Source organism: Labrus mixtus, chromosome 10 (assembly GCF_963584025.1).
Source record: "Labrus mixtus chromosome 10, fLabMix1.1, whole genome shotgun sequence".
In the NCBI taxonomy this organism is placed as follows: Eukaryota; Metazoa; Chordata; class Actinopteri; order Labriformes; family Labridae; genus Labrus; species Labrus mixtus.
Window position 1 is genome coordinate 17,128,820 of NC_083621.1, and position 17,199 is coordinate 17,146,018.

At 40.4% G+C, this 17,199-nt stretch overlaps 1 protein-coding gene across 1 annotated transcript in view; it reads left to right on the top strand.

The window, feature by feature from the left end:
- Positions 1 to 17,199, top strand: part of fat2 (FAT atypical cadherin 2) — a 116,641-nt gene that overhangs the window by 6,130 nt on the left and 93,312 nt on the right. Inside the window, exons 2-3 of the mRNA XM_061048571.1 lie at positions 8,823 to 12,089; positions 13,429 to 13,740. Coding sequence (XP_060904554.1) covers positions 8,837 to 12,089; positions 13,429 to 13,740 — 3,565 coding nt within the window. The 5' untranslated portion in view covers positions 8,823 to 8,836. The remainder of the gene's footprint in view (positions 1 to 8,822; positions 12,090 to 13,428; positions 13,741 to 17,199) is intronic.

Below are 17,199 nucleotides of genomic sequence, written 5' to 3' on the forward strand. Positions count from 1 at the left end.
TTAAGTTGTGAGTCACGGAGTTCTGAAACTGACAAAAGCCTCTCAAAACTCTACAGACTCCAGGAAACTTTTAACAGAGTCTAAATGCTAAAGAGAAACATGTCTCTCTGACACAAACTTTCCTCTCAATGGGAGCAGCGACTATACCACCTTGTTGTAGCACTTAACCGGAAAATGTCAAATGTGACAAATATGTCACTCTGTAAATCTTTAAAGGGGAAGTGAAGCATCACTGGCCCTTTGTAGTCGACACATTTGGGCTTTTTTTCCCATCTTAATACAAGAGTGAGCACTTTGGAGTGACATAGAGTAAATCATCATCATCCATCACTGCTTAATACTGCAGCACACACTCATTACCGTGTTAGATTGTGCCAAAGGACACACTATAGATGTTTTTTTTTTTATAGATGGGGAGAAAATTGAACCTTGACAGTTATGCAAATCAGAGTCTGAAAATGACTTTAGTTTCAATTGGAGGAAAATGTTTGCAGTGTCATGTCCATAACAGTAACATTAGGTCAAAGGTCAACACTAAACTTTAACCTTTATAATATTTAATATTGTAGGATTAGTAACCACACAAGGTATTTTCTTGACTTTGTAAATAGTAGAGATGCACTGATCCACTTTTTTTCAGTTCCGATACGATTCTGATACATATGTACCGTTATTTAATATCATAACTTGATAAAATCAGGATTTTTTTGTTTGTGACTTCTTTCTTTCTTTTTTTTAAGATTTATTTTGGGGATTTTTACCTGTATTGACTAGGAGAGTGGATGGAGTTGGAAACCAGGTAGAGAGAGAGAGAGAGAGACATAACTGATAATGTTATTGTTTTTGTTGATAGTGTGGGTAAGGTTACACAAAGCTGTGGTTAACCCAGCATTGCATTGCATTGCATTGCGCTGGCTTCACATACAAACAGGAAGCAGAAGCTGCTGTCAGGTTTTTCAAATGAAGTCTTTTAAACTGTAATAACTGTACTTTTTAACACATAGAAGCAGCTGGTCCATCTCTTCTTAACGTTGTCAAGGAGACGATTTGTAGACACTTCTTAAAGTTCAGTCTGATCATCTTCAGAGTGAGACTGTGTTAGCTGAGAATGTTTAAAGTTCCCAACCATCTTTTTCTTGATCGGTGACGTTGATCGGCGCTGTCAGTCCGATATCCGATACGTAAAATACTTACTGATATAACATCAGCTCTGTCCCATCTCTAGTAAAAAGTAGTTTCTAATGTCAGTATGAAGATACAAAATCTACATTTAAGTGAGATAAATACACACAATTCATATAGTTACAGTAAGACATTTATTTAATGTGCATTTCTTTATCTTTGTGTTATCTCACTCAATACAAAGTACAGCTCTAGAAAAACAGACTTTCTGCAGGCAGAAACCTCCAGCAGAACCAGATTATAGGCGGGCAGCCAGCGGCCTTGAACAGCTGTGCATAGGCTACACCATAGAGTTAGCATATACTGATTAAAAAAATGCTTAACTGTTAGATTGAATACATATGTTGGCATAGAAAGAACGCGTCTAATGTTTATCTGGAGCTCCTGCAAAGACATAAAACTGGCTGATGTATAAACCCATGTTTTTAATTAATAGAAAGGTACATCTGAGGAGTTCCTTTGAACCGCCTACATCCAGAACAGCACCTTGCTGTGACTATTAGGATATTACATTTCACCTGATTCCCGGCAGCCTCCTCTCCTCTCTTTTCTTTTGGATAATGGGGGCGTAATCACTTCACAAAAACCAGGAAACAGGTTGACGGGATGAATAAAAGCACCCGGCTGCAGAGCTGGGGGGAGGACTAATAATGCCGTATAGTTTTCAGAGGAAAAAGAAAACCCTTCAATCTTTTAATTCCCTTTATAAGACCACTTTCTTCCATTTCTGTATGGCCACATTAAACTGGTGAAGAACCTTTGTGCAGACATATGGAGATAATTACCTGTATGCCACTGGGCCTGATGAGGCCTGCTGTGTGCTGCTGGCTCTCTCACATCAAACCTAGTTCCCCCCCCTTTATAAAACGCTGCTGGGTTAACAAAGGCAGATTGGCAGATATATGGATCCATGATTCAACTTGCCTGTGTTGCAATAGTCATCACAGGAAACAGGTGACGCTTATTTAAACACTACTTGCATTTAAGACTGATGAGTAATAGAAGGACGAGGACAGATGCAGCACAGGCTGAAATTATTTTCTTATTTAACTTTAGGTTGTTATTCTATACAGTCTTGTAGATCTATGAAGAAGCTTAAGTGTGAAGCTTTGCAAACTTCCTTCATTAATATGATGAGTGTTAGTATTTTCATTAATAAAACATAAGTATAGATTTATTTATTTTAAAGGTTTATGCACGATAAGGGGTGTGAATAAGTTTGTAGTTCTTCCCACCAACACTTTTCAGACGACTAAATCAGAGTGACTAAGTGTCTGACACTTTCTTTTGCATCATATTTCTTGTAAACATAACTCTTTTTTTTCTGTCTGCTTGTTTATTGGACTTTTTTTCAATGTTCAAAGTAAAAAGATTCAAGTCATTTTTAAGTAGTTGATGAATTCATTGGTCAACACCCGTATCACTAGTTGAGTTTGGATTTGTTTTTAAATTGTATCAGGATGTTTAAAAGTTGTCAGATGGATATAGTTCTGTTCTCTTGCTACACACTGCAACTCAGGGAGCCAAGGCGGGTTGGGGTTTGGTGCCTTGCTCAAGGGCACTACGGCAGTGCTCGTGAAGTGCCCTGGCACCTCTCCAGCTACGAGAAGAACTTTCGGTCGGTTCCCAACCCAAGTCCCTACAGACTGAGCTACTGCCGCCCCAGGCAGTTAAAAGAGTTTCAAAGTCACAGCTGTAGTGGTGTCTTGTTCTGCACATTATGTTTCCTTCGGTTGTGGGATGAGACAAGATAGAGAACTGGGGTTACATCCAGGTAACTTCTAAAAGTGTGCATACAAGTGAAGATCACAAAGTCAATGGGTGACTGTTAACCTTTGTGGGTGGATTTAATGTTTAACAATTAAAATAATTGGTCCAAAACTTTAACTTAATTACATGACTCCCATGTATCTTGTACTCCCCATAAAGAAAATACTAAAACAACAAAAAGGTAAATGAAAAGAGTAGTTTAAAGCTCCATGTGAGGAGCTTTCAGTTTGTGTTGATTTTAGCGCCCCCTGTGGACAAAGTTGTACTTTTTTAAAATCTCTTTGTGGTTCTTGTCCTGCACATGTGTAAGTAGTGTTTAGTGAAAAAAAGACAAAAGAACAAAAGACTACAGCACAGAGTAACTCCCCTCGTCTGACACCTACCCTTCGGCAGCATTTACAGAAATTAAAATAATGATATAGAATTAATACATCCAGTCACCAATGGTCTTGTTTTGTTTTGTAGATAATAAAGAGGTACCCGTATTAATTTCAGTCTGTTTCATAACTAGCTAAAAACTCCTCACAGGAGCTTTAAACATTACTTGAGAAAAAAAAATCAAAGAAAAAAATCTTTATCAGAGATCACTTTGTCTCTTGCCTGCAGCAGAGCAACAGCAAACATGAAACATTTGTGTTCAAGGCTGTGTGGGCCTGCAGTAGATTTCAACACCGTTCTGTTGGAGCAGTGGTTCCTCCGTCAGCCTTCCTCTGACAGACGAGGCGCTGCAGACGAGGAATGAAAAAAAACCCTGCAGATTCTGTTCTCCGTCTTTACTCTTAGCCATAGGGGCGATGGCGAAATGCGATCCAGGAACCTGCACACCAACATGTGGCTGCAGGTTGCTATACCTGGAACACACACATGGGGGGTGGGAGGTGTGAGAATGTGTGGGTGATGATGTGTACTTGCATGTGTCAGCTGACCTCAGCTGCAGCAGTAATGGCCTGGAGTTACTGCCCCTGCAGCGTTGAATGTTTAGATGAAAACATGAACGTTTCAGGCCCAATTTCAGGTTCAGTTGAGTTCAGTGACTCCAGAGAAGTCTGACTGACGTGTCGATTTGCTGCAAGATCATTAAAAGGTTTCCTATAAGCTGCAGCAAATCACAACAGTGTTAAATTTCACACTTACTTGTCAGCTGCTGCAGGAGTGACTGACTCTGTAGAAAGACGACTTTTCTGTATTCAAAGGAAACTCACTATGTTTTTAAGTGCATAATTTAATACACAGCTTAATTTGCACATGGAGTAAATAAATTCCTGCATGCAATACAAGGGTGCACCAACATAAGTACCTTTGTCTGCATGTATGAGTATGACTCTTAATAATAAAGCAAATAGTGCTGATGTGTTTGATTCATTACATGTCTGCAACAACATATATTACATCAGACAGCTCTCATTATATTTCAGTGTTTTCCAGCACAGTGTAATCTATCCTCATCGGCCACTTTAATCATCCTCCTCTGGTCGCTCTCTACTTTCTGATTTACCTTTATGTCTGCTGCGCTACGTGAGCAAATATTAGCAAGTATTGAGCAAGTATTTTACCTTTGAGTTATGATGTTGCCAAACACTGTTCGATGTTTTATATCCTAACCCTGAAGACATTACAGAGAACTGGGTCATCTGTAATTTATTTCAAATATCTCTAACCGGGAAATCCGTAATACATTTAGTTAATAGTTAGTCTCATGCACTGTGCCTACTTTTGATTATCAGAGTTAATGGGCTACAGAATGTGTTGATGAAATCACGTCAGGATGACGGGTTAAAAAAATGACCTCCACCGGCCACATTCAGAGAATCTGTTGTTCAATATGAGCTACTGTTTGCAGAACTGTTAGACTTCCCTGAGGAGATAAATACAATTATTGGATTCATTTAATTATGACTACTTATTTCTGGAAGAGTTTAAAGGATAAGGAAAAATGAATAAGTAGAGGAAGACGGTTTTTGTTATTATCGAGTCGAAATATGAAGAAGAAAAGTCCAACTTGGACAAAAATAACCATCAGAAGATTCACTTTTTTTGTTATTAGCATTTTCAGATGAAGTCAAAATGTCCAGAATTAAGTTGGAATATGATTTCATGAATAAAATCTAACTTTTCAAGATGAAAAAAACAACAACACCCTCCTCGAATGTGTTTTTTCTTAAGCCTGAAACAACTTAAGTTCACCTTAAGGGCCATGATACCCTCCCATGCATTCTTATATCAAATGAATTAGAAATAAAATACTCTGTTGTATGCCAAGTGTTCATGTGTGTCAATTTCTGTTTGGCAGCATTCATGTTAGCCATTTCCTGTGTAATGAAGTTATGCTGTTTTCCGCAAAGATGAAAGAATGAGATCTTTCTGAAGCTTAAACTGAGTTAAACATCTAGATCTGTTTTTGTCCATATTGAGGAACACTGAGTTTTCTTTTTGGTCACATTCTTAAAGTGTCATTTCAAGGCAGCTATGCAGTTTGTTGTGTTGCAAAAAAAAAACCTATATACATCTCTTATTTTGGTGAACTATCCCTTTAAGAAGAACCTGTATTTGGGCTTTTTAATCCATACTTGAGACATTTGAATTCAGTCCCATTTGTTCTGTACACAAGGAGAACAAGTATAACATATTTTCCAAACCCATCTGAGTCCTGTAATCATGACAACGAGGATTACTTCCACCTCATTATGCCAATCCTTTAGATCCACATCTTTGAGACGGATCAATGTGAAATGTGATGTATATGCACGTACACTAATCTAGCAACCAGACACTCTGTCACACAAAATAAACAGGCTGTTTCTGTATGCATACATGTGGCTAGACCTTTGATCTGTGAGGAATACCTTGAGAAATAGAAAGACACGATCTGAAGCAGCCCGGCCCTTAAAAAAAGAGTCTTCCCGTAGATTTAAATATCCTGAGACCTATTTTAATCCAGCCTCGCAGATGTTAAAGATAGAGAAATGACACTGCGCAAGATGACAAGATGCCTTAAATCTCCTCCAAAACCCAAATAGTGACCCTGACTTTCGTAATCTGATTATCTGTCACCAAGTTCCCAGACTGCAGATAAAACCCCACATACCTGTCACCCTCCACTGAAAGCTCCAGCGCCAGACTACCTGGAGAACTGAATGTTCAGTGGCTTGTATAAGCGGAGAGGGTTTTTTTTTTATAAAGCCAAATCAATTGTGAGATAATGTTTGCATCTGATATTCATAACCCAGTGGAGCAATGAAGCATCTTTTTTTTTTTATCTTGCCACTTTGGGTTTTTGAATTAGAAAAGACAGTCGGAGCGTAATTGGTTTATCTAGTTCAGTTTTCTTTCATCATATAATCTAAACAAGCTTATTTTTTTTTTTACAGAGGAGTGAAAGGGGAAAAGAGCATGGCAGAGATCTATTCATCTCTGATCTCGGGGAACGGCATTTCTGCCCTGGAGATTGTTCTGTGAGGATTTGCTTTCAGCTCTGGATGAGCTGTCAGAGCGGCAGTGAAGGGCGAACTTTTCTGCCCTCCAGTTCTCTCTGCTGTCAGCTCTGAGTGTTGTGAAATTCAAGCTGACATAGTGTGGCTGTGAATTAACTGGGCTCAAGTTAAATCATGTATTCAACATGTCCCAATTTTTGCCTTTTTGATTCCATTAGAGAAGAAATGAAAGTCTATTGACACCTTCAGGCTTGTGTCAAAGCTGATTTAAAGTCTCCTTTCAGAACATGTTTTTTTTTCTGCTTCCCCTATCCGTTATTTATTTGCAGTTTAAACATCCTAATGGTTCCATATACACACTGACTTGCTAATGTTTTTTTTTATTGGTCATAGTGTAGGTTGTTCCAATACAGTGGTTCTAGATCAATGTGGAACAAATACATGTTTTTTTTTTATCACCTGATCACAGAGAGGCGATATGGCATCTTAGTGTGAATGGGACAAGTCGGAACATTGATCTTAAAACAGCCAAAAAGCTGGTCGCAAACCAACTGATACCTCAAGACAAAAACATAAAGGGAAGACAACTTAAAAGAACACAATGAGTGTGCGCGCAACGTTCAGGACACAGACACAGATGAGGAGGCTACGGCACGGGCAAAAGGTTTGACCAGCATATCCAAAATTAACCAAAGAACCCCTGAATGCTAAAACTCGAAGAGATAAACTCGGTTGTTCAATCCTTATCCAAGAATTTCAAAGCGGTGGAGCATAAAGTGGCAAATGCACTAATTTAATTATTTTGTGAATGTGTTTTCTGAACCCTAACAACTAGGTTTTTTTTGCATGCCTAAGACCGACAGTAATATGACAGGCTTTGACAAACACTCTGAGTAACAGCTGATAAACGGTACTTTGAAAGTCACTAAACAGACACCACCTTGTGACTCTACAGCCCTTTTTACACATGCACTAATGTGTCGGGTTGAAAATTCAGCCATTTGCGTTCATACATGCCGCTCACCCAAAAACCAAATTGGGTGAGCTACATGGGAGTTTTCAGGAGTTTTGTGCATGTGTGAAAAGGCTCTAAGATACACAAAGGGAGGCAGTTGCATGAAATCTCTAATTAAAGATCAAGTGATGAGCAAACGTTGAATGTTCATTGAATTTTATACAGAGATTGTCCATTCCTTTTGTTGCTAATATGTCACATGTGCCTTCACATGAGGACACATTGATGGTGTTCAGAATGTAGAAAACATTTTTTTATATCGTCTGGCTTTATGCACCTGGATATATTTTCAATTTTCCTACATCTTATCAGTCTGAGCTCCGACAAACTCTAACTGCATACCAGAGAATGCTACATCCTGAGTTTAAACCATAGTAATGATTCCAGGGAATTAGATTACATCAGTTTTGTTACCACAGCTACAACATAAAAATATGAATAACGCAGATTCACAGAGATAGATTAGGTTAAAAAGAAAGGCATTGGAATATGACAAGAAAAACTACTAACAGTTTAATTTGCTCTTCAGGCAACTGAAAGTGAGACTATACCTAAAAAATCTACAGAAAATAAAACATAATGAGTATGACATACGTTTCCTGCACACACAATTTTTTACCTATACAAAATGATATATGTACTTAAATAATCAAGGCTGTTTTCATCTATGGATCTTAAGTGCATGCTTTGTCTGTTCTTTACCATAATGCCAGCATTTTGTCCCAGCCTCCGACTTCAATGAGATACTGCAATTCAAACTGATATTGCAATTGCATTGCAATACCAGGCAGGTTCCTGATCCTTTGTATAGAATGAAAGCAGCAATTTTTTTGGCTCACGCCTCCAGGGACGTCTCATGCACATAAAGCAATCATCAGCCAAGACCTACAGTACACATGCAGCCATTTACTCTGGGATCAGGACTGAACCACCCACTGTCATCTTCATGATACCGAGTCATCAAGCTACAAATCCCTCCCCATAGCTCTAGGATGACAAAGGCTTACAAGTAATAATTTTGAGGAGTACATTTTGCTTGTATTTGGCCTCCAAAGGAATAATTATGGGGAAGAGTTCGGGCTGCCACCTGCCTGAAAGGCTTGGAGGCAATTTTCTGGCCCTGAAACAATGTGTTGTGTTACTTTGCCTTCTTTCTTTGGTCAAGGCAAGTTTGAACAGGAGTGAGATACCTTGCAAAAGGTCTCACCTCTGCTGTTGTGTTAGTGGGTATTCTGTGTCCATTTTATTATCTTTATAGAGCTGGAGGGGTAATGATTGGTGCATTTACATAAAAGCAATAAAAGCTGTGTGTGTATCACACATTTTTCTGCAGATACACAAGGCAATACAGACTTATTTACTGATTTTTTTTCCATTAAGGCTTATCCTATTCCTGATTTTTACCCTTTCTGTTCTTTTCCCAGGTGTGAGGATCTAAATGGAGGCACTAAAGATGACAACTGTTGGAGCGACTCTCCTTACTTTAATAGCAGTCCTCCTCCACATGGTGAGCTGTCAGGGGAGTATAGCAAAAGGAAAAGACAGCTCACCGCTAAAGTTCACACACCATCTCTACAACGCTACCATCAATGAGAACTCTGCCCCGCGGACTTACGTTGAGACGCCAGTAAAGATGGGCATTGAAGTGTCAGATCTGTTCTGGGAAATTGATTTTAATGTCGTCTCAGGTGATGATGACAGCCTTTTCCAAGCAGAGGCAGTGAAAGTCGGAGACTTCCGCTTCCTCAGGATCAAAACACGCAGCAGTAACTCAGCACAACTCAACAGGGAAGTTAGAGACACTTACACTCTCACTGTAGAGGCAACTGAGAGAGCTTTTGACTTCCAGACGAAGACAAAGGTGTTCATCCAGGTGCTTGACACCAACGACCTAAAGCCTCTCTTCTATCCTGCCTCGTACAACGTCGCCATCAGTGAGGACACTCCACTAAAGTCGAGTGTGGTGCGAGTCAGCGCTACGGATGCCGACATTGGGAGCAGTGCTGAGTTTTATTACACCTTCACCAGCAGAGCTCATCCTTTTGTCGTCGACCCTTTCACAGGCACAGTCAGTCTTGTCAAAAGGCTCAATCACACCCGGGCAGAGAGATACGACCTTACTGTTTTAGCTGAGGACAGAACAAAGAAGATATCTGGGGTTCAGAAATTTGGGAATGTTGCCAGGGTTACAGTAAATGTACAGAAGATGTCCACTTCATTCCCAGTTATTAAACCTCTCCCAAAGCCCACATTCTCTACAGATGGCAAAATAACTATCAATGTCCAAGTGGAGGCAGGAGTTAAACCTGTGGAATCCCTCAGTATTGTTGCAGGGGATCCCCACAAGTGCTTTGAGATAATCCCCTTAGGTGTGCGTGGAAGTGACTTCCAAGTGATCTCCACAAAGAGGATTATCTGGTCTCAAACTCCTTTTGGGTTGAATCTGTCCCTTCAAGCTAAAGATAGGAGTTCACCAAGTTTACTCTCTCGAATTACACAAATCCATGTACCGGCATATCGTTACAGCCCCTTGGCATTTCTTGAAGACACCTACATTGTCACACTGAGTGAGTTTTCACCCCTGAAAACTCATGTAGTTAAAGTTTCCGTAAACTCAGTAACTCAAAATGTGACCTTTGGTATCAAGAATAATCCAGACAGCACTAAATTCAAGATTAATCCTAAAACAGGAATTATCATAACCACAGAGAAATTTGACTACGAGAGAAAGAGTCGTTATGAGTTTGATGTAGTGGCCAATCATGGTGAAGCTGAGACCCACATAGTGGTTGAGATAACTGATGAAAACGACAATAGCCCAGAGTTTACCCAAACCTCGTATCAGGCCACGCTGGATGAAAACATCCCTGTTGGCAGCAGTGTTTTGAAAGTATCAGCCACAGACAAAGATCAAGGCAAAAACGGATTTGTGACTTATTCTATTGCCAACTCAGGCCCCTTACCTTTCACAATAGACCCCTTCACTGGAGTCATTTCAACGTCTGAGCACTTAGACTATGAGTTAATGAAACGGCGGTACCACCTGAGGGTTTGGGCCTCTGACAGCGGCAGCCCCTTCAGTCAGGTCAGCGAATGCCCCGTGACAATAACCCTGAACAACATCAATGATAACTTCCCCCTGTTTGAGAGGGTAGGCTGTAATGCCACTGTGCCTCTAGATTTACATGTGGGAAAAACAATTGCAGAGCTGTCAGCCATTGATTTAGATGAGCTGCAGCAGCTGAGGTATATCATCGAGTCTGGAAATGAGCATCAAATATTCAGTATCGACTCAGTGTCAGGAGTCATCACCCTAAAACAACCGATTCCCCTGGGGTCAGGTTCCTTCACTTTTAGAGTTGTAGCTACAGATGGCAAGCATCATTCTGAAGTTTCAGTCATCAGGATAACAGTGACTAACAGGGGCGATGACGCAACGCTCCACTGCCGGGAGACAGGCATTTTCAAACAGCTGACCGATAAGCTCATAGAGTCAATCAAACCCATTTTGACCAGTCAAGAGGAAGACACATACTCTGATATTCACATCACCAACCGACATTCTCCAAAGTTTGATCTGAGCATCCCGGGTTCAATTGACCTTGTTGAAGACCATCCACTGAATTCAACCATTGTTCAGTTCAAGGCGACAGACTCCGACACTGGGTTTAACAGTAAACTCGTGTACGCCTTATCAAGTGGGAATGAGGATGGCTGTTTCTCCATTGACACTTTCTCTGGTGACCTTCAGTTAGTGTGCCCGTTAGACAGAGAGAGTAAAGAGTTCTACATTCTGAACATCACTGTCTTTGATTTGGGCATGCCACAAACATCTGCATGGAAGTTTGTTGCCGTGAATGTCATGGACATCAATGACAATCCTCCTGTTTTTGACCAACACAGATATGTGACACGTGCGTCTGAAAACACTGAGCCAGACTCTATTATTTTTACAGCTCGGGCAATGGATCCAGATTTAGATGCAAGCGGTACTATCAAATACTCCCTACTGTCATCAACAGATATGTTTAGAATTGATGAACTGACTGGTGAAGTGACGGTGACAGGTCGTTTAGATCGAGAAACCTCACCAAGGCATGACCTCTGGATTGAAGCTAGAGACCAAGCGAAAGTCGGCCCCCAGCTGTTCTCTATGATTGACCTTGTGGTAATTTTGCAGGACATAAATGACAACCCACCCAAGTTTTCCCCAAAAGTATACAAAGTAAAAGTCCCAGAGGATGTACCTGTAGGAACTGTCCTGGTCTGGGTTGAGAGTGTCGACTTGGACCTGGGCAGCGGAGGCCTAGTCACCTACAATCTGAAGAATACAGAGAGCGGGATCTTTCATCTTGACCCCGCCACCGGCGCCTTGACCCTTGAGAGGGAGCTGGACTTTGAGAGGAGGCCAGTTTACAACCTCACTGTCCGGGGTGTGGATCATGGCCTCCCTCGCTCCCTCTCATCCTCCTGCTTTGTAGAGATTCAGGTCTTGGATGTGAATGAGAACCTCCACAGACCTGTGTTTTCAGAGTTTGTGTATGAAGCTGGAGTTATGGAGGATGCAGCAGTGGGGACATCTGTGGTCACACTTAAAGCCACAGACAAGGATCAGGGACGAGATGGGGTCGTGAGGTTCCACATCCATGAAGGTTCTGGTCTTGGAGTGTTCACCATTAACGAGGAAACAGGTAACTGGATTACATACCTAGATGATTTTTTGGCAAAGAAGGAAATAAAAAAAAACGTTTAAATTTTCACTTATTACACCACATGTTGTTATTGTTGGGTGTAAGCGCTCCATGTTTTAAGGAGGATTAACAAGGAGCCAGTTGTAAGAATTAAGGTGTAACCAATACGTTAGATGCCTACTTTTGAACACTGGTTCTACCTACTATCTCAGCTGGTGCAACAACCTTAATATGAGTAGTGCATAGACATTGTCCAAATTAGAAATAGCGTTAAAACTAGGCTACATTGAACTTACGCATAATTGGTGCTACCGTGTGCACGACTGTTTGAAAAAAAGAAGATACATTTGAACACTGGTTCTTCAACTGGTTCTATTATATTATTGACTCAGTTTGACACGTTTGTGGTGCCCCTATTTGCCTGGCATTGGTTACTAATAGGGATGACAGGAGTAGAAATTGCAACAGCAAAATGTAGCAGCGACATAATCTCCTCACCACTCACTTCTAGGTCAATATTTAAGTACAGTCTGCATTAACACCAAATTCAATGTAAATGTAGCCCAGTAATGCTTTGGCACATCAGCACAGTGACATGTCTTAACATCATTTTCAAAGAGGCTCTCTTACAGAAATACATTTCCTTGTGTATTTTCCTTAAACTTGCAATAAGATTGGTCACGTGCATGCTTGTAAACGTAATATTTCCTCTGGGCTCTGTTTGATGCGGTTTTACTATTTTCCATCAGCACATATTCCTCTGCTGAGGATACTCTGCGACCTCTCAATGTACCGTAGTGCATTCCATTAGCCTTCTCCTGCACTTAAGGCTCAGATAAAATCAGGGCAAATAGAGTTCGCTGTCATACTGGAACCATGCAGAAATACATCTCTTTTTTTGTGTTGCTGTTTTTTTAAGGCTCTCCCTCAGGGTTTCCAAATTTAAACTGCTTCTGAAAGCTACTATTTGAAGGAAGTAGATCTCCTCTGTTTAAGACCCCTGCATGCTATTTGCTACACTACTCTGTTGAATCTAGTTTCACGTGTACCAGAAGAATTTGAGTAAGTTTTGGCAACACAGATGTGTCATCCTTGTTGCTGAGTCTTTGGGCACCAATCCAGACTTTGGAAAATGCAAACAGGCACCTTAAAGACGATGAAAGCCAGTGATTGATACTCCCTCCAGGGTAGCTGCACATATTAAGGATGAAATTGATTGTACCGATAAGTGATTAATTCTTAAGGTGCAGCAGCAGGTTAGGAAACATGTAAATACCAGTGTGCCTTTAACAAGTGAAAACACTTTCCTTCTAATTCCCCACCCTCTCATGTGCCTCAGGTGTGATTCGAACAACGGAGACATTGGACCGGGAGATAAGGCCTCACTACTGGCTTTCTGTCTATGCCACTGATCTGGGGACTGAGCCTCTGATCTCCTGGACTCACGTCTTCCTGGAGGTCCTGGACGTTAACGATAACGCTCCAGAGCTTTCACAGCCGGTCTATTTTGCGTCGGTCCAAGAGAACGTGGACAAAGTGAAGTCGGTCGTGCAGGTATCTGCCACAGACGTGGACACTTCCTCTGCGGGAAAGCTGACCTTCCAGATGCTGGAATCTCATCAGACGTACTTTGGCGTGGATGCCAAAACAGGTAATTTAAAAAAGTAAAAAAGCAGAAACATGTACGACTTTTGAACAAAACATATCCATTTAATATGCAAACAGTGGGAAGTTTACTTTTGTACACTTCTATAGAGTTATTGGAGGTCACATTTAAAGCAGTTGATTGCACATGCAGAAAAAAACAAACAAAGCACTCTATTTTGCATACAAAACACTTACAATGTAAACTATACAGCACAAACTATTCCTCATGAAAGAGACTACTGCTCATTTATAAACATGATATCAACCCCTACCTGTCTCTTGGATAACAGAGCCCCCAATGGCTCTCTGTTTGTAAAAGTAAACCCTTTCTGTTTATCAAACACAGAGGTGATGGGCAACCTCTTGCCTTCTGTGCTTGGTGTTTTATAGCTAAAGTAAAGAAATTGGTCACTGTTGGCCTTGAAGCAGCAACATCATGTGAATGTTTTTTTGCATCCTGTGATTGCTTAACAGAGCGAGAAACATTTTTGACAGTTCAGTTTTGGTGACTCAAGCAATGTGTGCAAAAGGAAAATATCCTCCCTACTGTGTTTCTGATTTGTTATATTCTGCCTGGAGGGTGTTCTGTTTTACATAAAGGCCTGTAAAATCAGTGGAGCTCCATTCAGACGCTGAAGCAGCAACCTGAGCCAGTAACGACATAATTATAGAATCATTATCATCATTCAGCATCAATTTATGACACTTTTACTGCAGTAGCTTCACTTCAAATAGAAAGCTCTACGTAATTTTCCCATTATCATTTGGCATTATTGCTGGAATTCAATGTAAATTAAGCTCACATTTTTAAACATGTTCTTTATGTTTGAAATGACCCTTAATTATTTTTAATGCAAATATTTTTCAGTCATTTGTTTTTTAAATTCTTAAGAGACTCCAGTAAAATAAAACACGCTGCTGGCAAATGTCTCAAATGCCCATTCCCCTTACTAAGCAGGGATATGATTCTTCTGGAATTATACAGAACTATTGATTTTCCAACCTGAAATGTTAAATCCCGAACAACAACAGTGTTTCCAACACATAGACTACATTGATATACTTACAGCAACCTTATTATGTTTGCAGATTCTTTTGGATATGTCCATTTTATTTTTATCTGAATAAGATCGCCGCCTAAGATCAATGAACTAGCGGACAATCTGCACGTGCTCTGTTCTGCTCATGTGTTGTGAGTAGCATCTGATACAGGGTCTGTAAATCCAGTAACGTCATTCAAATATGAACTATAACATATGCTTCATCTATACAGAAACTGCCTTAGAAATTATATAAGGACAAGCCGGTGAAGTACAACAAGTACTCTTAAGGTTCACAAGTTTGTCAATGTATTCAAATGATTGTACTTTGTGAAAATGTGCCAGATAAAGTTAAAAAAGACACTATAGACCAGATTATTATTTAAAAAAATGGGGCAGAAAACTCAGAAATTGGTGCATAAACATTAATCAGAACACAGAAAAAAGAAATGTTTGGTCTTTAAAATTTCAAGTGGATACCTTGAGACCACCCTTACCCAATGGTACTAACCATTAATCCTCAAATATTTGTTTAATGGCATTGAGCAACAGGTTGTTGCAGAAGATAAAGACAGGCTTAAAAAAAAATACCCTAACTTTAGGCACACGTTTTGTGCATTTAAATGTCTAAAAAGTTTTTCTACATTGTTGTATGACTGTGGGGTGTAGGGAGGTGAGGGGTCCCTTGCTTTTTCGTCCTTTACCAATCACATTCCTGCTTAGAGGATGTCTTACTTCAACGTTATAATATGTTGACTTTTTGAATATAAATCCTTCATGCAGCTTCTCCTTCCAGCTTTGTGACCATCCGCACAAACATTGACATGTTCAGCGTGGCCCTGCATCGTGTGATTGATGCTTTTAGGGAGTTAACATACGGGCAGGTAGATATATTTACAGGAACTCTGGGACAGGGGATGTAATTGGATCAGCCTGCACATTGTCATCCAACCATTTCACATGCAGTTTGTACAGATCTATAGGCTGCCTGCATCCTTGTGGCTGTCTGCATCTTTGTGATTGATTTACATTTTGATTCAAACCCCCCTCGTGAACATAAGGCATCTGGAGGCCTCTATGCCGTCTCAGTCGCAAATTGATTCGACACATCAGTATATCGTACTGTGTCCGAGTGGCAGATTTACATTTTGATTCAGGGGTATTATTGCTGCTATAAAACCTAACGGCGAGTTATTTCCCACAAGGAGAGGAGGGGGTGGTTGAAAAATGGTTGATATCTCCTAATGCACCGCTGCAAGTCTGAGCAGGGCGAGCCATGCAGGACTCGGGCGTGTCTCAAGTAGTGCAGGGCTGAAAATGAAACTTCCTAATGAGAAACTGCGTCAAAGGTCGTTCACAAACTCATTCATCTGCATTTGAAAGGATGAGTAGTTGTGTAGAAAAACTAAAGTATCGGGGGGAGGCCTGTTTACCACCCCCCAGGTATGTCAGTGTTCATGTTTGACAGTTGCACATGAGTCACCTGGTGCAAACCTTGATGTTCAGGCAAATTAGCTCAGCAGTGGCTCTGGGTTACAAGCTGCTACAAGCCCAGTCCTACTCTTCTAATCTCCAGTTAGCTGTGGTGTTTGTCCACACCCTAAGGCCAGTATACCAGAGGATTAGAGACAGGGAGGGCCAGTTGTGTTAATACAGAGACACCGTTCAGAGGCAGGGGTGACAGGAGGTGTTGTAACAGGCACAGAGTGTTGCATTAAAACCAACTTTTTTTTTGTATAAAAGCAGGTGTATTTGATATGCATTACTCATGTGTGCTAGCACAGGATGAAATCTGTTTGGTTGAAAGGATTATTGTGTTTTTTTGTGTGCTTTTTACTCTCCGAGGATAGGATTAAGACTTTCGCTTTTTTGAATGTACATGACCCAATTTCCTGCAGTAAAGCTCCTGAACTTTATCCTCTATACTAATATTTGATCTCTGTAAGCTTCCAAAAGTAAGAGTTGCATAGGGCAACAAAGAACAATAATAGTCAGAATAAATATCAATTAAAAAAAAATAAAGATCCGGAAAGGAATGACATAACTAACCACACTGAAATGCAAGTGTTATTGGTGAACTCTTGCATGAATGAGAGGATAATAATTTTCCAGTAAAACAGGGCGCTGGTAGCCTAGTTGTTAGTGTGCGCCCCATATACGGAGGCTGCAGGACCTCCAAGTGGTCGGCCCGGCTTCGAATCCGAACTGCTGTTCCTTTCCCACTTGCTGTCATTCCCCACTCTCTCTCGCTCTCCCTAATTTCTGTCCACTTTCCTAGCTCTACAATAAAGGACCAAAAAAAGCCCAAAAATAAACCTTGAAAAAAACAAACTTGAAGAAATTTGATGAAAGAAACACTAGAAATATTAAGACCAAGTTGTGTTAAAATGAGCAGAACATAATAAGGATTAGTGCTGTAATAA